General features: G+C 42.0%; 1 protein-coding gene across 1 annotated transcript in view; it reads left to right on the forward strand.

Moving 5' to 3' along the window:
- atrnl1b (attractin-like 1b) overlaps positions 1–26,107 on the forward strand; it is a 412,284-nt gene that overhangs the window by 72,032 nt on the left and 314,145 nt on the right. Inside the window, exons 9-11 of the mRNA XM_042336792.1 lie at positions 1,565–1,820; positions 8,275–8,458; positions 17,419–17,573. Coding sequence (XP_042192726.1) covers positions 1,565–1,820; positions 8,275–8,458; positions 17,419–17,573 — 595 coding nt within the window. The remainder of the gene's footprint in view (positions 1–1,564; positions 1,821–8,274; positions 8,459–17,418; positions 17,574–26,107) is intronic.

Consider the following 26,107-nt stretch of genomic DNA (forward strand, 5'->3'; position numbering starts at 1 on the left):
CATCTTGTGGTTACCAAATTGGTGTTATTATTGATAGCAAAGCTCTAAATTTGGTTTGGGGAATGCAAAAGTGGAGAAGGTGGAAAGAAAGACTGGTCAAATGTTTCTCACACTAAAACCCAAAATCTGTTAACTTACCTGGACATCAGAGAGAGAAAGCGAGGTCAAAGTTTTCTGTACAATCTTCAGAACATAGTAATAATAATATCTAGATTATGCTGTGCATATGGAGTCAATACAAAGAATACCTTTGAAGTACAATTACGATTAAGTGACTTACGTAGCAGTCCACCTCCCCAAAACAGTCAACACTTGGTTAAGATTAGGGAATGTATTTGCTTCTGCTGAGGTGTAAATGCAGGCAGTGCAGATACGTTTGACCTCTGGTCAAAAATCATCCCTTAAAGGTCCTTTGGCTTGACTGGCCCAGCTCATTGACATTAAAAACTGGTTGATTTTATTTTATCTTGTGGGTGAAATGAGGCAGCCAAGTGCGCACAGCAGTTTCCCAAAAACAGTTGCGGATTGAATTGACCAAATTCTTATTTTTTTAAAACTTTTCTGTTTTTTAAGGGATTATTACCCCCTGAAAAGCATCCGCCAATCGACTAACAATGAGTTTCCTACTTTCTGCTCAGTAAACAGAGGCGTCTGGAGTAAGGAAACTTGCCTAAGTGTCTCCCTGCCTGGGAATCGAACCTAGGTCCTCTCGCCTGCGAGACGCCTGTTCTAACCACTTACTACAGGACTCCATGTTTCGGTCACAAAATATACAGTCAATCCACTTTGCAGTATATTCTGTAAAGAGCTTTGAGACGTCTCGAAGACGTGATAAGGCGCTGTATCAAACACAAGGATTATTATTATAAAAAACATTTGATACCCAGAACCATTTGGTGCAGCTCTGGATACTTGCAAAGTTCCCCTCCACCACTAGGCAATTAATTTTGGAGTGGGAAATCTAAATGAAACTTCCTGCTTCTTGTCGCATTGAGCAATGCAGACGTATGGCCTAAGTTGAGCAGAAAATGGAAGGAAAAAAATCTGGCGTGTAGGCTGCTCTTGAAATTTCAGTAAGTTGTTTGAGTGGCGTGAAGGGAAGCTTCAGGAACAGGTTGTTTGACTTTGTGGGCCCATTAATTCGTTGCTTGCTGACTGCAAAATTCGCCGTCAAATGCTTCCATAAATAATACTGTGCACGTTGCATTTCGGAGGGGTCACCGTGAACATAAGGCGACAATTCTCGACCCCTTAGCAGCGAGAAGTGGATTCATAATACGGCTGAATACTATTGATTTCATTTTCTTCAAGCTAACAACTTCTGTCTGCGGAGTAAGTTCCATTCTTTGAACTGTGCTGATTAATTTGGTTTAGTGTTTTAACCTCTCAAAATTGATCAGGTATTGCAAGCAGCGACTGAGGCAGAAGTTCAATACAGTGATTAAAAAGGAGGATTTGATCATCCACTTACCAAATGGAACTTGATGCACATAAATAAAAGCCGCTGATGTGCTTGCGCGGTGTTTGATTTTGTTTTTTTTCCCGACGTTTCTTCCTCTAACAGGGTGACATTTACATGTACGGGGGCAAAGTCGAAACTGGTTATGGAAATGTCACCAAAGAACTATGGGTCTTCCATATCCCAAGCCTGTCGTGGACAATGAAAACTCCCACAGTTTTGGCTCACGGACCTCAATATGACGTGGAAGGACATTCTGCACACATCGTTGAAATGGACAGTGGAGACGTAATCATGATCATCATATTCGGATATTCTGCATTCTACGGTTATATCAACAGTGTTCAGGAGTACAATATAAGTAAGTGGTTTGTACTTTTTCCTTCCCGACCCCAAGTGTTCAAATCCTTTCATAGGTTCAGATTTGTGAGTTTTGAAACAACTACTTACACAGCATTTATGCAGTGTCTTTCACATGGAGCAGCATCTCAGAGCTCTTAACGCCTAATGCGAAGCCTGACACTAAGCCGGGGGGGAGGGAGGGGGTGACCGTGAGCACGGTCAAAGACAAAAGTTTTCCAAAGAGGATCAGTCGTGATCTAAAAGAGGGGAAGGAAGGGGGCAATGCTGAGGGATTGAGGGAGGGAGTTCCAAAGTTTCGAGAAAAACACGCTCATGAAATTTTTCTTTTATTTATTTAAAAAGATGGCTTTAAAAATCAACTTAATGCTTTAGGATTAAGTGGAAAGCTATCCTGTGTGAAGAGCGCTAAGCAAATGCTACTTGGTCGTGGTGGTGGTGTTGTGTTCACATTGTTGCCTTCCATTTACTGTATTTAAAATGTTTTTCAAATCTAACCTACACTTTTTTTAAAAAAAGCAGTTTTTGGGGGAAGTGCTTTTATCCATTCAGTTTTGCTGATTTGTAGGGGACTCCTTTTCGTTTTTAATTCTTCCGTGAAGCGCAGAAACAAGACCTCTCCAATTTTAGTAAGGAGTGAAACAAAATATTGTTGACATTTGGTAATGGAAAGCCTTTGTTTGCATCGATTTTCTTCCAGCTTAGGCTTTTCTAGTCTAATTGAGTGGCATCTATTTTGGGGTTGGGGAGAAAACCCAATTGGTGTTCAGAGACATATTTATTTTGTTCAACAAGTTTGCTTCAGATTTGTGTGTTTTTTCCACAAAACATAACTACAGGGATGTTGAATAAAATAGGAAAATGTCTGTTTTTCTCTGTTCTGAACTTCAACGAAAGGTTATCGAAGAACAAAACCCCTGTTCCAAACTCATGATGTGGGTAAAACAATAAACTCAAGGCTTTGATAGTCATTACACAAAGTGCCTTGATTTTCAAGGTCTGCACTTCTGCCTGCACTGTTCGCTTGCTTCGGTTTTCCCCGCAATTGATATTTTCACTGATCTGTGAAGGTGTGTACATATGCACCTAATTAGCTTGCCAGTTGAAGTGCTGTTCCTAATATCTCCAGGGAGCTTAGCAATTCATGAGCTGCAGGCTTAAATCATAGAATAATGGGGCACTATTTGGAAGTGAATGTGGAGGACCGCATGTTATTTTTATCGATCACACTGTGAAAACATTCAGCCCATTGAGCCTCTTCCACTGGTTTATTTGATTTTGCCTGATCTTTTAATTCCAATGCCCTACCCATTTGCCATGTCCCTTTGTACCTCTGAATACCCAAGTATCTGGCTATTGAGTTTTTAAATGTCCAACCATGTGTAGGTGGGATGTATAGAAATCCCAACTTGATTTGGAGACTCTTAAGGACGGTGATGGGTTTCTACATTTGTCAGACACTCGGCTGGGCAAAAAAATAAATGTTTTCATAATGACTTACCCGTTTGTGCTTTAAGTCATCAGAAAGGTTATATAACTAGCAACAGTGCTGACAATCACACACATGCTTTATGCTCTTAGAACATGGGTACAAGTTGTCAAATGTCCAGCCAGCTGGTGTCTCCAAAGTATGTATTGGGGTGTTGCTGGATCAGCTAATGAACCAGCTAATCATGCACATCTTCTCAGCACAAGGCACTGGTAAGCTTTCCACTGCTTAGCCAGCTTGGATTACCATTTTCGTTCGATGTTAACTTCTGAGTTGAGTGACAAGAATACCCCAGAAGAATATGTTAGCCCACGGGAAATACACGGTAACTTACACATTGCAGTATTTCCTGATGTGAAAGGCACCCTAAGGATTATTATTAGTTTTAATACAATTTCTTCAGTCCCATTGACAGCGAAGGCATACAAACTGGTCAGAATCTGAGCTGCAGTGATGCATTGCTTTTGTTTCAGTACACTTTACAGGTAGTTCCTCAAAGGCTCAGTTGATAAAGCCACTGCCCTGTGTGAAACAGAACCAAATAGACCTGAAAGATTACTCTATTTCTAGTCAGCCATCAATTCTTTTACGTCAGCTGATGCTGCTGTAAGGTCATTGCAATTAGCCTGGGTGGATATCGTGGTGAGGAAAATCAGCCACAATTCCTTCTCCTGATTGATATCTAGTGAGCCCTGCAAGAAAGTGTTGTGTGCAAGAACATTGGACAAGATTGGACACCGCTGTGATGCTTCCACAGCCAAAATAGCCCGCTGAGGCTCTCTGTCAAAGCTGGTGGTTACAGAATGGTTGAGATGCTGGAGGTGCCTAATACTTACGGAACCTATCCGACTAAAATCACTGCCTTCAGGAAAGAAGTGTGGGGAACATAGCACCTGCAGGGAATAGCATCCCCTATATATTATATATATTACACGCTACATGAAGGGCGCTCTATAAATGCAAGTTGTTGTGGTTGTGAGACTTTGACACCGCTGAGGGTATCAAAACAGAATGCCTTACCTCTTGTGTTTAGCTTCTATTACATTCATTCACTTCACATCAAGATTAATAGGAGCGAAATCTATCTTAGAGGAGGTTAGTTTTCATTTGGTGCCCATGAAGCATGCTACTCTTTAGTGGATATCCCGTATCAACCTGCCTGCTCCCTCCTCTCAGCGGGCTCTGACCTGCTGCAGATCCCCTGCCCCCACCATCGGCGATCTGGCCTTCAGCCTCTCTGCCTCCACCCTTTGGAACTCCATCTTACATTCCCTTCGCCTTGCCCCTTCCTTTCAGACTCCTTTGCCTCCTTCAAGACACGTCTCAAGATCCTCCTCTTTGAGCGTGCCTTTGGTCACCGTCCTACCCTCCCTGTCCTTCACGCTCCCTTAACCCAATCCCCCCTGCCCCCACCCGCTTGGGACTAAATCCCTGACTGTCGAGCGCCTTGAGATGTCCTCCTGACGTGAAAGTCACCATACAAATGTAATTTTGTATTGTCTGCTTGGTGGACACCGAATGAAAGCTAGCATCTGCAAACTGATATAATTTGCAGATGCTAGCGGCAAAATAACTGATCTAATTTCTTTATATGTAAAACTGTTGTCTCCAGGATTGGTTACTGTGGTTTGAGCAAAGCTATTGGGTTCCAGTGCTGATGGAAAATGAGCTTTCTTTCCCAATGAATTGTGAAGTGGAGAGAAAGAAGCGAAATCAAAACATTTTTTAGGAGAATTTTAGCATGCAAATTCTGTTTTAAATTCAAAATTAGTTATGCATTCATTAAAGGCTGTTGAGGTGGTGTAAATGAGTTGATAGAACAAATGTAGCAGGTCACTGGGCGTGGGAAGAACAATTAATCTTGTACAAATTGGACTAATCCTCGAGAGCGAAGGGAGTATCTGTTGGAATCAGTGACTTATTTTCTGTAATGTATTTAACTGAAGAATAGTAAAATTGTTAATCAGGGCTGCACCAAAGAACTTTTTTTTGTTCACTTAAGCTCACTGGAGAAATGCCTTGAATCAGAGAGTACAACCTTGCAGGGAAATGTAATGACAACCAAAGTTCACCATCATAATATAATTAAATGAGCTGAAGGTCTATGATTGCTAAATTGAAATGTGTCCTCAGACATGGTCAAATATTTATCTTTAATTGAATGTACACACTTGGGATCTCTGTTGTGTAGAATTTATTTAAAAACCGAGCTAATTTTATAATCCAATTAATAAGCAAGTTTTGAGCAAAAAGTGGGATGAGTTTGTGTTCCTCGAGTAAATTGGATGGATTAGCAACGGTTTGGTTTGCAATCTGTTTTGACTTTGAACTTGATATCTTCTCTCTCCCTTCTTTTGATGAGATCCTCGTGCACCACTCGTCTTTTAAGCGCTTTGAGACTCTACCCTGCGTGGAGGGCACTCTATAAGTGCGAGCTTCTTGTTGTTGTCGTTGTCTTGAGTTCATATTATAACAACAACTTGTACAACTTACACAGCGCCCATCACACAGGGTAGCGTCCCATTGCGCTTCACAGTGGCGGAGCCTGACAGAGAGCCAGGGGGGTAGGTGACAGTAAGCACGATACATTGCATTACAGCGTTGGCGTTCATTATAGGAAGGGGGAAAAGAAAGGGGGGTGTAGGGTGGGGGGAGAGAAAGGGAGTGCTTCATTATCAGTGAAGGGGTTTGGAAAAAAAATGCTATACCAAGGGCTGAAATTACTTCTTCCCGTTCAGTGGACCTTAGGGGACCCGGGAGACTATTTGCAAGTGACAGGAGTTTCACCTGGTGTCCTGCTTAACAATCTTTCAAGTTAACTCTCAATTTGTTATTGAATAGTGTCGTGCAATTTATCACCATTAAAGCCATCGCATTATACGGTATTTTCTCAGAAGGTGTTGGCAGAATGGGGTCAGGACACGAGTCGGTTCATACATTTCTATATAAATGTATTGAATTGCAAACCGAATGAGTGCCAGCCTTAATTTTATACTACATGATTTTCAACCTCCTGTCAACTTTAAACCATTTTATTTATAAGACAGGCAGACAGACAGATCCACCAGCACGAGGATTAAAGCAGCTAAGAAGTAAAGTGTGAGCGTGTGGGTGGAAGGGGGGTAGAGAGAGAGAGAGAGAGAGAGAGGGTAAAATGGCATTTCCTCTCTGTATCTTTTGGAGGCAGGTTAATGTTGAAAATGCTAGCGTTCCTCATGCGGTTGCCGCAAAGAAAGGAAAGATCCTCTGTCCCCCAACGCAATGAATCATTTGCTGGCCAGCTTTTTGCCTTTGAGGCAAGCAGGAAATGACACTCAGACCTACGGCTTTTTCTGGAGTAGCCTTCTTGCATTTGTACACAGTTATCACCACTGACAGCAGCAACAACTTGCATGTACATAGCGCCCGTCGCGCGAGGTAGCGTCCCGGGTACACTTTATCCCATCGGAGTACAATTGAAAAGATTCCCTGTACTCTGCATTTCGTCACCTCTCAGGCAAATGGAGCTGCTTTGCAGTTTAAAAAAAAACTAGAGTGCTTATTAAGATTAATAAAGATAATAACCTGCCATCCTCAAACGATGAATAATCAGAAACTTTACTTCAGTTCCTTTATTTATCCCCAAAGATGTCGAAGACTAGGTGATGGGTAAGGCTTAGTCCAAACAGAAGACAAATGCAACAATTATTATTATTATTCCTAATAAACTGAGATAGAGAATTTCCGAATGCCCCACACAGTAATTGTGTGCATCTGGTGAAGGGTGTTGTATCAATGCAACTTGTTGTTGTTCATTTCCACAGCTATGTATGGATGTTATTCAGCAACATTTTCTCATGCATAGAAGGGAAAAATTCACCATAAATCTTAAGAATCTTTACCAAATGTCTATGGACGCATTTTTGCCACCTTCAGTTCTCTTTAGTAACCACCACTTGCGATAGGCATATTGGTTTACAGCTGACCCACGTAAATCCTGATAGGACTTGAAGTTTATAGGAACTGATTTCAAACATAACTCATGCATTTTATCTCATAGCTGATCTCATGTGCTTGATCCAGCTGATGTACTGATCCAGTTGTCATCGAGCTTCTCAAAGGATCCCAATGATGCTTCAAAAGGGCAATGAGCTTAATATAATACAATTTGTGAAAGTTGTTCCGTTTCCCTTACTTGGGACTTTTTTTATACAGGGTTTTTGGCGAATTCTTGGAAGTTTCTTTACATAATTAATTCTTACAGGTTTGAAGCGGATTTTTTTCTCTGCAGAGAATTATTCAAGAATTCTGTTTGATGGCTTTGAGCTACATTTTAATTCTTTGACTTTGAGATGTTGAATTCTATTATTGTGATTTAAGCATTGCTTGGATTTTAGAATGACAGTTGCCATGAAGCCACACATGCATATATCAATTGAATTTCTGATTTACAATGACCTTATAAAAATCTTGCTTAAAAAAAAGAAAAAAGCAATAAGATTTTTTTTAAGATTATGGCAGCGAAATAGTTTAAGTTGTAAGAATTATGTGCACAAAGTGCTTTGTTTTCAAATGTTTTCACCCTAATTTAAAATGAACTTGGCCATCTTTTTATTTGTAAAGAACAGGGGGATTCAAGAAAATTATTAACTAATGTAAACAATAATATCTGCACTTATCAGAAGCTGATAAATAACGCTGTACATTTAGTGGAAATGGTAGACTAGACTGGTATATCTAGTTTGTAAATGGTCATGAATATCCTGGAGTTAAGCGTATTAGGCATGTTACTAGGCATGTGATCAATATTACACTCAAAACTGTTAAGTTTATTCCAGGATTAAGTCTTAAAAAATTCCTAGCATGGATTACAGTTTGTTTATGTTCAGGGTTTGGAAAGTATTTGTTTGTGGCTGGCAAACCTTTCATGAAATACAGTTTGCATCTCTTGGAATGGATTGTAAACTATTTTATTTCCTTCATCCAGAGACCAATTCATGGTTGGTTCCAGAGACCAAAGGGGCGATGGTACAGGGTGGATATGGCCACAGCAGCATCTACGATACCATGACCAAATCTATTTACGTGCACGGAGGATACAAAGTGTTTACAAGCAATAAGTACGGCTTGGTGGACGATCTGTACAAATACACAGTGAATACACGTACCTGGTAAGTGGAACAGTCGTGCATCTGTTCAAATGGTTTAGTTGTGGCAGCGTCTTCTGTAATTGCTTTTAAATAATAATAATAATCCTTGCATTTTATATAGCACTTTTCAAGTCTTCTCGACGTCTCTAAGCACTTCACAGAATAGACTGTAAAGTGAATTCACTGTACATTTGTGGACGAAATGCAGCAGCCAATTGCGCACAGCAGTGTCCACACAAACAGTCGTGGATTGAAGTGACCAATTTATTATTGTTTTTTTTTTTCCTTGAGGGATTATTATCAGGCGTGCAGAGTAAGGAACTTGCCCAAGGTTTTGCCCTGCCGGGAATTGAACCCAGGTCTCTCACTTGCGAGTCGAGTGCTCTAAACACTGAGCTACATGTACACTTAATCCTGTAAAGTACCCAAGCTTCCTTTCTGACCACACAGTGACATTGATCTCCTCTTCAGCATGCACAGGATTCAGGGCTTCTTTTTCATTTTTAGCAGAGGAAAGATATTTCATTTGCTTATTGATGATACTGATTGCAACATTGGGAAATGAAACAAAGGATTTTCCATTTTTCACAGCCAAGGTTAGCATCAATCAGCCCTAAAGTCAGTTAGCCCAAGCTCCGAGCGTATCTTGTCTCCTACCCTTACCCAGGTCAGTCTGACAGATAACTTCCTTCCCCAAAGTGTCAAAGAAAAAAATCCCCGACCAATTAATTCAATCATTTGTTGCAATTCTGTTTAATTCAACACTAACTCTTGTAAGAACTTTTAAGTCTCAAATTTGTGTGCACTGCACAAAACCTACATTTAACCTCCCAATGATTTTACACAGAAAAATGGCAATACATTTTCTGCACTGCATATCAGCAAATTTAACTCATGTACGCCTTTTACTCCTTACTTACCTTGGTTCCCAGCCACAGCTAAGGTGTCAAGCCAGTACTATTAAGTGCCTTGAGACGTCCTTCTGATGTGAGAGACATATTAATGTCATTTTGTATTGTGTTGGGTAGTTAGTTATAAATATTAGGCTCATCAACCCCACAGCATTGTTTAGAATTGGCAATTCAGTTGGATAAGGAAGAGTTACCCAAATTCCTGTTGGGTGAAGCTATCCCCCTTCTCTGTATACCTTTGATTTGAACTGAAATAATCAAGTAGTTGCCTATCTTATTTTAAACAGAAATGATGAAGCTTTAACGTAGATCTTATTAGACGTGAAGAACCCAATTGTTTTTCAGTTCCTTGCGCTTTTACTTTAGGGCAAAGTAAAGAGACTTAAACACGGCTTAATATGGGTTACTGAACAGATTTAGACTTCTTTTAAAACATACGTACAATTAGGACATGACATGTCAAGCGACTGCCACGATGGTAGAAGACGAACTAGATAGTCATTTGTCATGTTTTACCTAGAAAATTCTTATGTTCTTATGCACTCCCTTGCATTTTTGTCCTTGCTCCTGTAGATTATTTTTGTTCAGTGTTTCTCCAACTTTATTTTTTTAACAAGACCCACCCCAAAAATAATGAGATAATTTTTATTCCAGCAGCCCTGCCAAAATGTACTGAATCCTTTAGTTTTCACTCAAATTTTATTTACCAATTTTGAACAAGGATTGTAACATTTAACAATGGTGTTTCGATCATAACAGATTCAATTTTCAATCAAATTTGTGCATATTGCGCACGTTTTCCACACTCCATCAGTTTTGTTTGTTAAACCACCAGCTTTCAACCAATTTTTTTTTCTACCTTTTTGAAATAAGCCCCACGGCATCGCCTGCAATATGACTTAGAGAGGAAAAAATAATTAGTTCCAACTATGCATGTCTCATGTACGTGAACTAATTAGTTTTACAGGTTAATAATATACCCCAAATTCAAGTGCATTGTTCTCAGTGCCCTTTGAATTAACAAATACAATTAAAGTGTTTTTTTTTACAAAACGGGCAACAAGCGATTTATATTTCCGATACAAATGTTGGGGGAGGGGGGAAAACTCCAGCCTCTTTTGCAAACCTCCCACCCAACCAAAAAGAATCCTTTTGCGCCTGCCTCCGCTCTACTGGCTCCGGCCTCCTCTTTGTTCCTATACAAATGCAAGTTGTTATTATTGTTATGTTGAAAAATCTCAGATCGCTTCACTGGATTTTACTTCATAAGTGCAGGCAATCAATTTGCATACAACCATGAACTTCATGACCAATTTTATCTGGGGAATTGTTTGCCAAGGTGCTGGTAAAACACTTTTCTCTTTTTGAATGGGATGATGTCTTTAACATCCACCTGAACAAGCAGATGGGACCTGGGTTTAACATCTCATTCAAAGGATGGTGTCTCCAATAATGCAGTGCTCCCTCAGCTATGCATTGGAGTGTCAGCCAGAAACAACTGCTCTTTGTTGTGACCTGGACTGGGTTCAAATTTATTATATTTAAAACTAAATCATAGACTAAAGTCAAAAGAGCCCACAATCCAAGAGCTGGAGGTGGGTACGTTATGTAAATTAAAATAATATTGTTTGTTTTGCAAAGGGATTCATCTGCCAAGTGGCTCCATTAGTGAAAACTTTCTATTCCTTGGTGTTTAATGGAATTTTTAAAAAAAACACAAAAAAAATCTCTTTGATGTTTTGTTTTGCAAATTGTCCCTGTGGGGACTTGTGAGCATAAGTGATGCTCTTTCTACTCGTGTTTCATTTGAACTTAATCTTACTGAACTCATTGGCTCATCATATTAACAATGCAGCATTTCCCAAGAGTATCAGCTATAATGGTGAGGAAGTGACATTTTCCATTGGAGAAATCACATTTGCACGCTTGCAGGACTCTTAACAGATAATTTACCACATCCTTTGTTTAGTTTAATTGCATGTTTCAATTCCCTCCCCCTCCTCCCTCACCCCACACACTTTACTCCCTTCCCAAAGGCAATGACCCTCTTATTGGAGTAGGGTTCCATAGACCCTCCAGTATTTCCCCCTACTCCTCCCCTACCGTCGCCCTCGAGGTGCCCAGACAGATTGAGGCATTTCTACTTCTGAAACCAGCTAACAGTACATCAGGAATCAATGGTGACCTACACCAATAACAACTTGCATTTATATAGCGCCCCTCATCAGGGCAGAGTCCCAGAGCACTTGTCAGTGGCGGAGCATAACACTGAGCTGGGGGGAGGGGGTGTGACCATAATCACAGGCATAGAGGAAGGTCTTCAGGCATGACCTGAAGATGGGGAAGGAAGGGACAAGGCGGAGGGATAGAGGAAGAGTGTTCCAGAGTTTCTGGGCATAGTGGCTGAAAGCACGGCCACCAATGGTGGAACGGAGGGTACGAGGGACATGGAGAAGGCCGGAGCCAGTCGAGCGCAGGCAGCAGGTTGTGGGTTGGGCGGTAAGCAGGTCTGAGAGGTAGGGAGGTGCCAGGGCATGAAGGGGTTTGAAAACAAGTGTGTGGATCTTGAAATCGATCAGTTTAGGCGATAGGGAGCCAGTGGAGCCCCGGCCAGAACTGGTGTGATGGGGAGATGGAGTTTAGTGCGGGTGAGTATGTGACCGATGTGGATTAGTGCTACATTGGGTTGTGCCTCCACCCTTTGGGTCAGTCGAAATCCCGTTTACTTGCACTTTCTGAACACCATTTTGAGCATCTTGAATTGTAGTTTAACCCTGAGGCTGATGCATTTCAGATTCAACTCCGTTTGATGTTCTCCATTTTATTAATATGGCAGGCAACAGTAAGCATCCAATCAATGCACATTGTAAGTGGAAGAGAATTAATTTAGCCCTGTCTAATTCCTTGCATTTGAAACATCTGCAAGGAAAACTCATTAGTGAAGCCACATTTGTAACACAGTTTTGCCACTTCCCAAACAATATTACCCCAGTGATGGCTGGAAAAAAAAGCGGTGAGCACAATTGCAGAATAATAAAAGATAACTCTTTTTTATGAGATATAGATGATCTACTTTACATCTTTAAAATCAGAAAGCCACAGATACTAATGTTGATGGTGATTTGATTATAAACGTAACGCAAGAGGAGCCAAAAACCAAATTGTAGCCTTGATTGAACCTTGCTAGATTAGAGCAGTCGACATGCGATCGACCCACCAGGAACAATGCGCCAATCAATTCTTGCAAACAATGATCAAATTCTGTACTCTCTGTGGAACGCTGTTTGAGTCCGGTCCAAAATGGAACTATGGGGAGGGGGTAGACATATGCGAAATATAACTGGAAAAGGAAATATGAAGTGTGTGATGTCAGTTGATACCTCTGTGAATTTCTGGCTAATTGGAGGCAGGAATCATGGGAGGCAAGTGAGAAGTTTCACAGATTTTTCTCATTTTGCAAGTTTTTCTCAAAGTAATTATTCACGTCCGTCGAGAGATTAAGTCAGTTGGGAGCGCTGGCATCTCTGCAAATTGAACGTACAGTATTTACAATATTTCTCATTTGGTTCTTATCCGTTGATCTTTTTATATTTTTATAAAAGGATTTGCAGACTAGAAATTCCAGATCACCCCAAGACTTTCAACTGTCTCCAACCAAAATGGAACTGGAATATAAATTGCATTTCAGTGGTCTCCCTCACAAACGTTGCTGTTTAAAATGTTAATTACATCCAGAATATATTTACAGCTGTTATTTGATCAAGAATTATAAATCATGAGGGGTTATGAAGAAAGCCTTTCAGTTTCTTTCCGTCTCATACTTGTTGAATTCTAATTCTACTGTGTTTCCCCATGACAGTGTTTATTGTTTATTCCCTGTTTATTCACAAGATCAGGTCAGATGAAGAAAGCCCTTCAGTCCATTTGATCTCATCCTTTTCAGAAAACTCACCTATATGTTTTCCATTGCATGAATGGAACCCATCAGTTTCACTAGTCTGATCCATCTGGATAATAATCATCTTGAAAGCCTCTTGGCTTCGTTATCCTAGTTTATTTTGATATCTGAACACTTCACTTGAACTCAAGCTTAATAATTCATTCTGCATGCATCTCATTCTCTTCAAGCCAGGTCTGGCTGTTTGATGTTAGTAAATGTGATGAGCATTCATCAGCAGCATTTCAGCTGAGAGCAAGTTGCGAGTGTCAAAGTGTGTGTGTTCTGGTGTGATGGGGGTCCTTTAACTTAATTTCACTTTTGCACTGTTAGAAAGGCAGTAAAAATACTTGATATGGATAATGGTGGAGTCCGGTAGCTCAGTGGTTAGAGCACTCACCTCGCAAGCGAGAGGACCTGGATTTGATTCCCAGCAGGGCAAAAAGTTGGGCAAGTTTCCTTACTCCATACGCCTCTGCTTACCTAGCAATAAGTAGGTACCCGGTTGTTCGGCGATTGGCGGATTGCTTTTCTGGGGGTAATAATCCCTTCCAAAAAGAATAATAATAACTTGGTCACTTCAACCCACGACTGTTTATGGGACGCTCTTGTGCGCAATTGGCTGCCGCGTTTCGCCCACAGAATATACAGTCAATTTACTTTACAGGATAATCTGTGAAGCGCATTGAGACGTCTCAAAGACGTGATGAGGCGCGATATCAATTGCAAGGATTGCTAATGTCTTTCTGTTTCGATTTTCAGTGCATGTTAAATTTTCAAATACTGCTAGTTCTGCTGCTTACAGGGTTGACCTTTATTTTTCCCCTCATAGCTATTTTGAGTTCAGGACCTATATGAAGTAACATTTTCCTCAATCAATTGAAGATTTGCCTTGGGCGCAGTATACCTGCACTTTCCACTGATTGTCAATGTTAGAAATGTACCTTTTGATTTGGGTACGGAGTCTTTATTTTAAATGCCACTACCTTGTAGTTGGCATTGTTGATACAAACATTGAGTTTTAATTGAATGTTGAGGAAGACACAGATACATGCCCCAGCCTTCCCCCACTGCAATGATGCAATGTACCTTTCCAAAGATCCTAACTGGGCTTTTGCGAACATGGACTGTGTTCGTAGTTTTAGGATCGCGATTAGGTAGAAGATTATGGGTTCAAGACCCACAGCAGAATGGAACCCATATAGTAGTAATAATAATACTCTTTGCATTTGACATAATGCGTAATTACGTCTTTGAGACGTCTCAAAGCTCTTCACAGGATATACAGTAAAGTGAATTGATTGTATATTTTGTGGGCAAAACGTGACAGCCGATTGCACACAGTAGCGTCGCACAAACAGTCATGGATTGAGTGACCAGTTTATTATTTTTTTAAGGGATTATTACCCCCGGAAAAGCGATCCGCCAATCGATTAACAACCGGGTTCTTACTTACTGCTGGGTAAACAGTGGCATGTGGAGTAAGGAAACCTGTCCAATGCCCTGCTGAGAATCAAACCCAGATCTCTCACTTGCGAGGCGAGTGCTCTAACCACTGAGTTATAGGACTCACGCACGAGGCATTCCGCATGCATAAAATTATCCCTCTCTTCGCAAGTTGACCTTCCCTGGCATTGGCGGAGGTGCTGTCCTTTGGATGAGAGGTTAAACCGAGGTCCCGTTTGTCTCTCTTGGAGTTAAAGATCCCATGGCACTATTTGAAAAGACAAAAGGAGTTTTTTCCAGTGTTCTGGCCAACAATCCTCCAAATAAAATTGGTCACTCGCTCCATGGCTGTTTGCGGGGACGTTGCTATGTGCAATTTGGCTGCTGCGTTCGCCCACAAAGTACACACAGTTACTTTCCAGTAAATCCTGTGAAGCGCTTTGAGATGTTTCAACCATATGATGAGGTGTGATGTCAAATGCGAGGATTATTATTATTATTTTTATTATTGCTTGTTTTCCTGCAACACTGCAAAGGTATTTCTGTGTGTCCGACTCTCAAACGTAACACTATCTTGACACGCCATAAGCTTAAAACTGTACACTGGCGTTCAAGTACACTGCCCGAGGGGCGCTTTATAAATGCAAGTTGTTGTTGAGCTTGCCACAACTCTCGGTCCAGTTCTTGCCAGAACTACACTCGTATTTCGCGGGTTTGGGGTAGGAGGGAGGGGGCAGGGGAAAATGAAAATGTCAAATTAGGGGATTGTGTTGATGATCTACATTTGACGCATCAGCATCTTGTGTAAAGATATCGCCCTCGGAAATAATCATTTGCACAAGACTGTAAGTGTCACTTTCCCTCCAGGTTCGCTCTCTCACTTCAGTATTAATCAGCTTCTCAGTTTCACTTTCAGCAGCTGCCAGACCAGCTCGCACCAGATGTCTCTTTTCATTAAATGACGAGACAAATTACATCGCATTAATCTGTGGAGTTAGCCAGTTTTGCTTTATTTGTGTGTTTTCATGTGGTAAGAGGCAAAATACTGCAGATGCTGGAAATCTGAAATACAAACAGAAGTCGCTGGGAACACGCAGCAGGTCAGGCAGCATCTATGGAGAGAGGCAAATGAGTTAACGTTTCAGGTCCAATGCCTTTCATCGAGAGTTCTGATGTAAGGTCATCGGCTTGAAACTAACTCATTTTCCTCTCTCCATAGACGCGGTAATGTAATATTGTCGGATTATAAAGCCATAGCAAATTATATTTTTACTGATTTTAAGAGGCGGATTTAAAAGAAAAGTCTTTTTTTTTAAAAAAAAGGCATTTATTGCATTAAAATTGTTGTTTTTCCCGAGTTTGAAATGTACCTTTAAGGCTTTTTGTTCTATTGTTGTACCTTTTAAGTGTGATATACGACACGTCTAGTTACTAACCCAAATTCTTGGAGAGCAGGCACTTTGAATTAATTCATTGATGAAGTTCTGAATCAAAATGCATCACCAGCACACTTCACCCAACAGTACTTTGGTTCTAAGGTTTCTAGTCATTTTCTGGATTACTTGTTTTTCAAATTGACTGCTTGTGTGTTGACATTACAAACGAGAAAAAAATGCTAAAGCTACAGTTTTTTTTGGTAATGATATTTTAAGTCAATTTAATAGTCATTTAGTAAATTCAGCCTGACACTGTTTTCCTTATTAATACGATAATAATACTTTTAATAATGATAATAATCTATCTGGTTTTAGGCATTCAGGTTGAATTCTGTTCAGAATTATTCTGAAATTGTCTTTGTTTGACATGTGATAATTTGTTTGTTTTGGGGTCATTGCTGTGTACAAATTGGCAGCACTTTTATCTAAAAATACGACCACTGCACTTTACTAGTACATTCTGTGAAAATGCTTTGAGACGCCCTCCCAATGTGAAATGAACTAGTATCAAATCAAAAGACGTCAAGATTGGTTCGGGTGAAGAAGGCCCTATGGCTCACAGTGATCTCTTCCTTTCAGAACACCCACCCTACCATTACCCACCCCTCTCACTTCATTGAGCTGTTTTTCTTTAAATGAGTCGAATCCTGCCCTCGGCCACCATCCCTGGCAATTTGTTTCCAGTCATTGATTCCCCTCTGAATGCAAAAAAACTCACTGGTGTCTGTTCTGAAATAGCAGCAAAAAATATTATTTGATCAAGGCACATGTGGAAACTTCGAGAGAAGATCCCATCGAAAATTTTGAAAACAAACCTATAACATTGCCTTGTTATAATTTCCACTTTCACCAGTGTGAGAGAGATTATGCCCTTATTTGATGATTGAATAGCACCTTTCAATTAGGGCTGCTCTCTTTAGCAGTCTCGCAGGGAGGGCAAATTTGCCTTTTAACTTTGTGCTTGTATTTTCAATTGATTTGATCAGAGATTGTAAAGACATTCATTCTCCTGAAGAAAACGATCTGATTGTTGATTCTTACGTCAGGAATTTGTTTAATCTGTTCCTTCCGTTCCTTCTCAAAGCTAAAATGGAAATTGTGTTTATAATTTATATGTTGATTACATGTATGTTCTGAGTTAAGTATATAAAGGGCACATTTATTGCTACAAGACGCAAAGCCGAGTAATGGATTTTCTGTTTTCTGTTTGTACGAAACGTGTCTTACCTTTCTTTTTCTTTCACATTACAGGACAATCCTTAAAGAGAGTGGACTGGCACGCTATCTACATTCAGCTGTCATCGTCAGTGGGGTGATGCTTGTTTTTGGTGGAAACACACACAATGACACATCTCTGAGTAACGGAGCCAAGTGTTTCTCTGCAGATTTCCTAGCTTACGACATTGGTAAGTACATCTTAGCACTTTGGAGTAATCAAACGACAGAGCTCTGACTAATTGTTTCTAACCTTGGCTCGAAATGCTGAGATCATTATTTGAGCATTCCCACTCTCAGCCTGCTTCATGCCCTCAGTTTCAGGTTCAATGACGTTACGAGCTAACCTCTTGGGGGAGAATGTGCTTGTGTTGATTTCTGTCCTAATACTGTCCAGCTATGAAATGTTTTGTCTTATGCTACCTACGTTAGAGAAACAGTCCAACACAAGTTTTCTGAAGAATACCTAAAATTAACATCCACCATAGGTTGGGTACACACTGTGGTCACATTGGCTGGAATGGAGGAGGTTTAAGTTGATTTGATTGAGGCATTTAACAAAACGAAAGGCATTTGGCAGCGATAAAAGATAGTTGGATATCTCTTTCCTCTGGTATAGGGATTTCTCGCATCGGGACATTGCCATGAAATCGTAGCTAAGATGGTTAAAACAGACATTGGGAATCATTTCTTTACACAGAGGGTTGTGAAAGCATGCAATCCTCTTCCCGAGAAAACTGTAGAGATGGAATCAATAGGATGTTCAAAGGAGAAATAGGTCCTTGATTAGCAGAAGTATTGAGGGTATGGGGAAAGAGCAGGGATATTAGGAGTAAAAGATCTCAAACTGTTGGATTGGGCTCAGTGGTCTGAATGGTTTCCTCCTGTACCCATTTTCTGGACTGAAACTTTGCGCGACCATGAAAAATTGCTGTTCTTTGCAGAATTGTAAACAACAACAATATTACATTTGTGTAGCGCCTTTCACTTCGGGAGGACGTTCCAAGGCACTGGACAGAGTACAGAATTTCAGACCCAAGCTGGAGTCGGGGTGGGGTGGCCGATGGCACGGTCGAAGAGGAGGGACTTGAGGCGGGACTTGAAGGTGGCTAAGGAGGGGGCGAGGCGGAGTGACTGGGAGATGGAGGTTGGGGCCAGAGTGGCTGAAGGCTCTCCCACCAATGGTGTGGCGGGTGGGTCGGGGGGGTTGGGGGATGTGAGCAGGCCAGAGCCGGCTGAGCGGAGGGAATGGGCGGGTTGGTAGGGGATTAGGAGGTCACAGAGGTAGGGTGGGGTGAGGCCATGGAGGGCTTTGTATGTGAGGACCAGGATCTTGAACTGGATCCTCTGAAGGATAGGGAGCCAGTGGAGTCAGGCGAGAGTAGGGGAGATGGGGTCACGTAATTTGGTGCAGGAGAGGACACAGGCTGCAGACATCTGGATTATCTACAGTCTGTGGAGGGAGGAGTTGGGAAGGCGGACAAGCAAGGAGTCTGCATAGTCGAGCCTGGAGGTGATGAAGGCATGAACAAGAGTTTCAGTGGCCTGAGGGGTGAGGTAGTGGCGGAGTCGGGGGCTGTTATGGAGGTGAGGGAAGGCAGAGCGGGTCATGGCTTGAATGTGGGGGAGAAAAGACAGTTGAGGGTCGAACAAGACACCCAGGGTCCTGACTTGCTGGTGAGTTCTCATGCAAGTGAGTATCAAAACAACAGGATCAAACACATGAATGCATGGCTGGAGAAATGGTGCAGAAAGTCGGGCTTCAGGTTCCTGGATCATTGGGACCAGTTCTGGGGCAGGTGGGACCTGTACAAGGTGGATGGGTTACACCTGAACAGGGCTGGGACCAATCTCCTCGCAGGGAGGTTAACTAGTGCTGTGGGGAAGGCTTTAAACTAATTTTGAGGGGGGAAGGGAATCAGGATGTAGAATCAGAGAGGACAAACAAGTTACATAGAGGGGCTGGGAGAGACGAATAGCAATGTAATAAGGAGTAATCCAGAAAAAGGAGGAATTGGACAGGAGAGGAATGCAGAACAGCCTCAGTCGGTCTTGGAGTGCATGTGTATAAATGCACGGAGTGTGACAAATAAGATTGGTGAGAGCTGTAGCTCAACTTGCCACATGGGGTTATGATGTTGTGGCAATAATGGAGACCTGGCTCAAACAAGGGCAGAAATGGGAGCTATTCAGGAGGGATAGAGAAGGGAAAAAAAGGAGAGGAGATATTGATTAAAGACACGGTTATGGCCCTGGGAAGGGACAATTAGTTAGAGGGTAGAAAAACAGAATTTATTGGGTTAGAATTAAGGAGCAGAAAAGGAGTGTTTACTCTGTTAGGTGTATACTATAGACCACCAAATAGTGGGAAGAAGATAGATGAGAAAATCTGCAAGCAGACTTCAGAAAGGTACAAAACCAATAGAGTAGTGATAATGGGGGACTTCAATTACCCTTACATAGACTGGCAAAATAACAGTGTAAAGGCCAAGGACGGGGAAGGATTCCTGAAATGTATGCAGGATAACTTTCTAGATCAGTATGTTTCCAGCCCAATGAGGAAAGAAACAGTGCTGGATCTAGTTTCGGGGAAATGAAGTGGGGCAAGGTTTCAGTAGGAGAACATCTGGACAACGTCATTAGGTTTAGAGTCCATGTGGAAAGGGACAAGGAGCAATCAAAGGGGAAGATATTCAACTGGAAGAGGGATAATTTCAATGAGTTAAAAAGGGACCGGGTCAAGGTGGACTAGAAAGAAAGCTTGTCAGGTAAAACAGCTAACGGGCAATGGGAAGCCTTCAAGGATGAGATAGTTCTGATGTAAGCTGATGGTACAATCTTAAAGGGGTGAAGAAACAGAGACCATGCGGGGGTTCATATAAGTAAATCTTTGAAGGTGGCAGGACAGGTAGATAAAGCTGTTAAAAAAAGCTTACGGGATACTAGGCTTTATAAATAGGGGCACAGAAAATAAAAGCCAGAACGTTATGATGGAACTTTTATAAAACACTGGTTAGGCCTCAGCGAGAGACTGTGTTCAGTTCTGGGCCCCACACGTTAGGAAGGATGTCAAGACATTGGAGAGGGAGCAAAGGAGATTGACCAGAATGGTACCAGGAATGAGGGACTTCAGTTATCAGGAGAGGTAGAGAAGCCGGGATTATTCTCCTTGGAGCAGAGAAGGTTAAGAGGAGACTTAATAGAAGTTTTCAAAATTATGGGGGGAATTGATAGGGTGAAGAAGGAGAAACTATTTCCACTGGTGGGTGGGTCGGTAACCCGAGGACACTAATTTATTATAGTTGTTAAAAGAAACAGAGGGGAGGAGAAATGTTTTCACACAGCGAGTTGTTTGGATTTGATTTACATTGTCTGGAAGGCTGGGGGAAGCTGAATCGATAACAACTTTTAAGAGAGAAGTAGATAATTATTTAGGGAGGACAAGTTTGCAGGGCTGTGGGGAGAGCGCGGGGGAGTGGGGTTGATCAGGGCTATGGGGAGAGAGCGGGGGAGTGGGGTTGATCAGGGCTATGGGGAGAGTGCGGGGGAGTGGGGTTGATCAGGGCTGTGGGGAGAGAGCGGGGGAGTGGGGTTGATCAGGGCTGTGGGGAGAGAGCGGGGGAGTGGGGTTGATCAGGGCTATGGGGAGAGCGCGGGGGAGTGGGGTTGATCAGGGCTATGGGGAGAGCGCGGGGGAGTGGGGTTGATCAGGGCTATGGGGAGAGAGCGGGGGAGTGGGGTTGATTTGGAAGCTCTTTTCAAAGAGCGGCACAGACACGATGGGCCGAATGGCCTCCTTCTGTGCTGTATAATTCTATGGTTCCATGAATATTTGAAGAGTTGAGAGAGGTAACGAGGACTTTTTCCAATCTTCCCTATGAAAGTGGAACGCATTTATTTTGAGTTATTGCTCTTTGTTGAGTCGATGAAGTTTATAAAGAGCTCCGTGCTTTGCGATTTTGATATTTTATTCTGTGAAGCGCTTTAAGACGTCTTGAAACATATATCAAATGCAAGGAATATTATTATTATTATAGCAATGTTTTTAGTTATCCCGGCTGTTAACAGGTCTGTACCTTTCTATACCATTGGAAGGAATTGACCCTGTTATGAAACCATTCGGTGGGAGGGGGAGACGAGGGAATAAAATTGTGTTCTGATGTCTTAAGAAGAGCTTTCTGCTGGGCCTGATGGCCGCTGATATTTTTATAATCTGAAGATAAGCAGGAGTGTGACCATAGTTTTAAAATCGCAAGACCGTATAATGCTCGGGTGTCAGCTGGTGACCAGTCTAGCAGTGGCGAAACTTGCTTTTAACTTGAAAATAAGAATCAGTTCGGAAAATTGTCTGCGGTGAATCCAGTTAATGCTGCAGCCGACCCCACTGATCTGATTCCAAGCCGTCTTCAGAAGGTTGTTTCAAGAGTGTGGGGCTCCACAGGAAATGCACCATAAAAGGCCGCCAGAATTACTGTACTTTGTAATTGCCTCCGAAAAGCTCAGTTTAACAACGAGAGTGACACAGCACCAAAGTTATTTTTAAGCTCGAGTCAGTGCAGGTCAAGGAAGAACTTGCAATTTTAAAAACGTGTGCGGTTTGCTTTCAGCCGCCGCACCCCGAAACTCTGCCACGCTCGCTCTGGAACACTCTTCCTCCGTCCCTCTGCCTCGCCCCTTTCCTTCCCCGTCTTCAGGTCGCGCCTGGAGACCTTCCTCTTCGACCGTGCCTACCGTCAAACTTTCACCCTCCCTCCCCCCATCCGTTACGGCCTCGTGCTCCGCACTGTCAAGCGCTCCGGGATGCTATCCTGCGCGAAGGCTGCTGTATAAATGCAAGTTGTGGTTGTTGTAGCAGTTGTATTGGCGAGGTCTTCGTGCAGATGATGAGCTGGATATTCCTGGATCAGAATTTGCTACATATAATTGTGTAAAATTTAGCGTGCAGAGGGTTGCGTTAGATTCGCATGCTGCCAAACATCATGAAATTCAGTTGTAAGTAATCTGATTTACCGGCAGCTGCAAGGCAAACTCCATGTGAATTCAATCATTTCGACTTGAAACAAAGAACCAATGACGTGTTTTTATTTGAGGTAAACCAAATGATTACGGTGGGGGTGGGGGGGAAGGGGGAAGAGAGGTCGGCCAATATAAGGTTGTCGTGGCTCCGCGTTGGGCAAGTTTCCTTACTCCACACACCTCTGTTTAGCTAGCAGTAAGTAGGAACCCACTTGTTAGTCGATTGGCGGATCGCTTTCAAGGATTTTTGATCCCTTCAAAAATAATGATGATAGTAATAGTAATTTGGTCACTCAATCCACGACTGTACGTGGGACGCTGCTGTGCGCAATTGGCTGCCGCGTTTCGCCCACAAAATGTACAGTCAATTCACTTTACCATATATTCTGCGAAGCGTTTGAGACGTCTCGAAGATCTGTTAATCATGCGCTATATCAAATCCAAGGATTCTTATTATAAGAAAGGCAGCATTTAAAATAATAATCTTTACATTCACTTTACACTTGGTTGACATCTCTAAGTAGGGTCACAGAATTTTACTGTAAACTGTAGTGACTGTGTATTTTGCAGGTGAACACAGCAGCCAATTTGCGCACAACAGTGTACGACAAGCAGCTAAAAAGTTAATGATTTTTTAAATTAATATATATATGTGTGGGGGATTGTTGGATAGGACACGGGGAGAAACTCCCTTCTCTTTTTAAATAGCACCACTGGATTTTTAACGTCCATAATTTGACAAGCGACTACAAAGTACACAGTCACTACACTTCACAGTAAAATCCTGTGACCAAGCTTTGCGATGTTGACCACGTTAAAGCACTGTATCAAATCCATAGTTTACTGATTTTTTTTAAAAACGTGCCACCTTTCTTATAAACCTCTTAAATTTGTTGAATGCAAGGGTACGAGAAGCATTCGTACAACGAAACGGACCATTCGGCCCAACTAGTCCGTGCCAGTGTTTATACTCCAGGAGTGGAAAATTTAGCATAAATTTTGGAAGAATCGGTATTTTCCTGAATAGTAATAATCCTTGCATTTGATATAGTGCCAAATCACGTCATTGAGACGTCTCAAAGAGATTCACAGAATATACTGTAAAGTGAATTGACTATGTATTGTGGGCGAAACACGGCAGCCAATTGCACACAGCAGTGTCCTGCAAACAGTCGTACATTGAGTGACCAAATTATTATTTGATTGATTGATTGAAGGAATTATTACCCCCAGAAAGCGATCTGCCAATTGACTAACAACCGGGTTCCTACTTACTGCTGAGTAAGTGGAGTAAGTAACCTTGCCTGAGCCTGGGAATCGAACCCGGGTCCTCTTGCTTGCGAGGTGAGTGCTCCAACCATTACCCTACAGGGTTCCACAGCAGATATCAGCTGGAATGGTATTGGCAAAATGTAGACACTCTCCATCTGGACTCCATGCAGTATTCACGTAGACCAGTGGAGTGCAATGGAGGGCTAGGATTAGCTGCCACATATCCAAGTATACCCTCCGCTCTCTTTCAGTTCGGTGTAACCTGGGTTACAATTTATAAGCCCTTACTGGTTCTCAAGCCACAGACCTCTGGGTTTTATACTCTTGAGGCAGCAAAGCTGCTGCACCTCTGACTTATCCTCGGTTGGCCTGCAAACTTGGCGTGAAATACAAGCGACTGCCATCAAATTGTTCCAAATGGACAGTTAGAACAGAGCTTTGTAAGCATGCGACAGTTTAGAGAGTTTTATCCGCAGCTGTTGCGCATTGTAATTTGATGATTTTACGGTACTGTAGCCATAATGTTGTGCTTTGCACATTGCAGACAGCAATTAACTTCTCTCTCTCTCTCTTCCTCCCCACCCCACCACTAATAAAAGGATAAAACCCAAAGCAAACGCTTCGAAAGCAACAGGAAATGCAAATGACAGTAATTGAAACTGAAATGTTTTTTTTAAAAAAATAAATGCCTGGTTGTGTGGATAAACACTCTCGTTTGTCCCAAATAACACATCATTTGGCTTCAATTTGTCTTTGAGACTGGCGGACTATGAATTGCCTGTGCGAGATTTTAATTATAAGAATAGTGTGAATAACACTGCAGTTGCTGTGAGTCGAATGTTACATTCAGAGAAGGAAACAAGGATGTATTGTGAGCTACAGCTTCATTATCACAACAAAGCAGCTTAAAACTACTGCCCCTAAAGAATGACAAAGTATTGTGTTTGTCGGTACCCGTGGTTTCCTTGATTGAAGGCAGTTTTTGCCAATCTTATTCATTGAAATAGGCTGAGACTGCCGTCAGGAACCTTAGCAATCATTTGGAAATTGACTTCCCCTCTGTATTTCTTTAACTTGATTCAGACCCAGAGTCCAGAGGCAAAAAGGAAAGCTTTTCTAACCCATTTCATCACCAGGTGGTGGATTTCGGATTGTAAAACACTGATTTTTGGGGGATATTCATTAAACAAAAAAAAGTCACACCACCTCCAGCATTAGGCTGTTAAAGCTGCAGTAATCCGCGAGTGTTAACCTGTCGGTTTGTGCGAACAAAAGGCTCACTTGGGATGAAAATCACACTGTTTGATAATCAAATCATGAGAAACTCCCAATTTTTCTTTTCCCCTGCAGGGGGGATGAACAGCCCTACAGCTGTGCTCTCGACCCAACTCTCCTCCACGGACTTGGCATTGGTGGGAATACCGTTTATAATCCCTTCCACCAACCCCCACCTTCATACCAACCTGTCCTCTCCGGGATTAAGCCTTGTTTTTCCCTGTTGGCTGATGGGTGGATTTCCAACCCACCAGTGGGTGCTCATGGGGTATCTGACCTGCACCCCATCTACCACTTTTGGCTGCTGCTAACGTGGATATTAGTAGGGCATTGCTGGGGGCAAGTTAGCTGCCTCATTCGTCTGCAAATATTCACAGTCACTGGACATTACACTAAATCCTGTGCAGCCCTTTGAGATGTCCTCCTGACACCGAAGGTGCTATAAGAAGTGCGAGGATTATTATTTGCATTCAAAGGATTTCATCTGGATTGCTTTATAACCTCCTCTAAAATTTGAACACAGGATGTTTGTAGATTTGAATGAATGTCATTATAAAGCACGGGGTAATAAAACTCTGCCTGCCTTTGGAGATCTAGAAAAAAACGTTCTGCTTGAGTTGCTTTCTATTGCTACTTGTCGCGGGCAGGTGAATTGTGGACGTGTAAAAGTGTCACTGCGACTTCAAAGGCAAAATACGGTGCATTATATAAGCCATTGTTTTGACAGTGGGGCGAGTGGGGGGGAGAGAATCATTCAGAATGTTTCTCTGGTAAAGGAATATTTTGGGGCTGGGCCAGAAAAGTTTCAGTCAATGTTCCCACAGCTCTGCGGAGCATTAGTAACACCATCATAAGTCACGTCAGTCATCGAGGGATATGAAGCGTGTATTGGATGTATGAATGGTATTTGATGCCTTGAAGTCAGGAAGCAAGTTACGTCTAATTACCTTATAATGGTGTTCAGAAATTTGCCAACTAACCACAGGATTTCCGAAGAGACTTCAACTGACAGTGTATCCGTTGGAGTTCAAATTATAGCTTTTCTAATCCCATGTATAATAACAGAATCTCCAGGAAGTTGTCATTAAGGTGTGCTGTATTGTTTATATGAGAATACCCTCGTTGACCCAGTGTGTGTCCATGCAGCTTCAATAATTAGCTC

The sequence above is a fragment of the Callorhinchus milii genome, unplaced genomic scaffold (genome assembly GCF_018977255.1).
Source record: "Callorhinchus milii isolate IMCB2004 unplaced genomic scaffold, IMCB_Cmil_1.0 Scaffold7, whole genome shotgun sequence".
Taxonomy (NCBI): Eukaryota; Metazoa; Chordata; class Chondrichthyes; order Chimaeriformes; family Callorhinchidae; genus Callorhinchus; species Callorhinchus milii.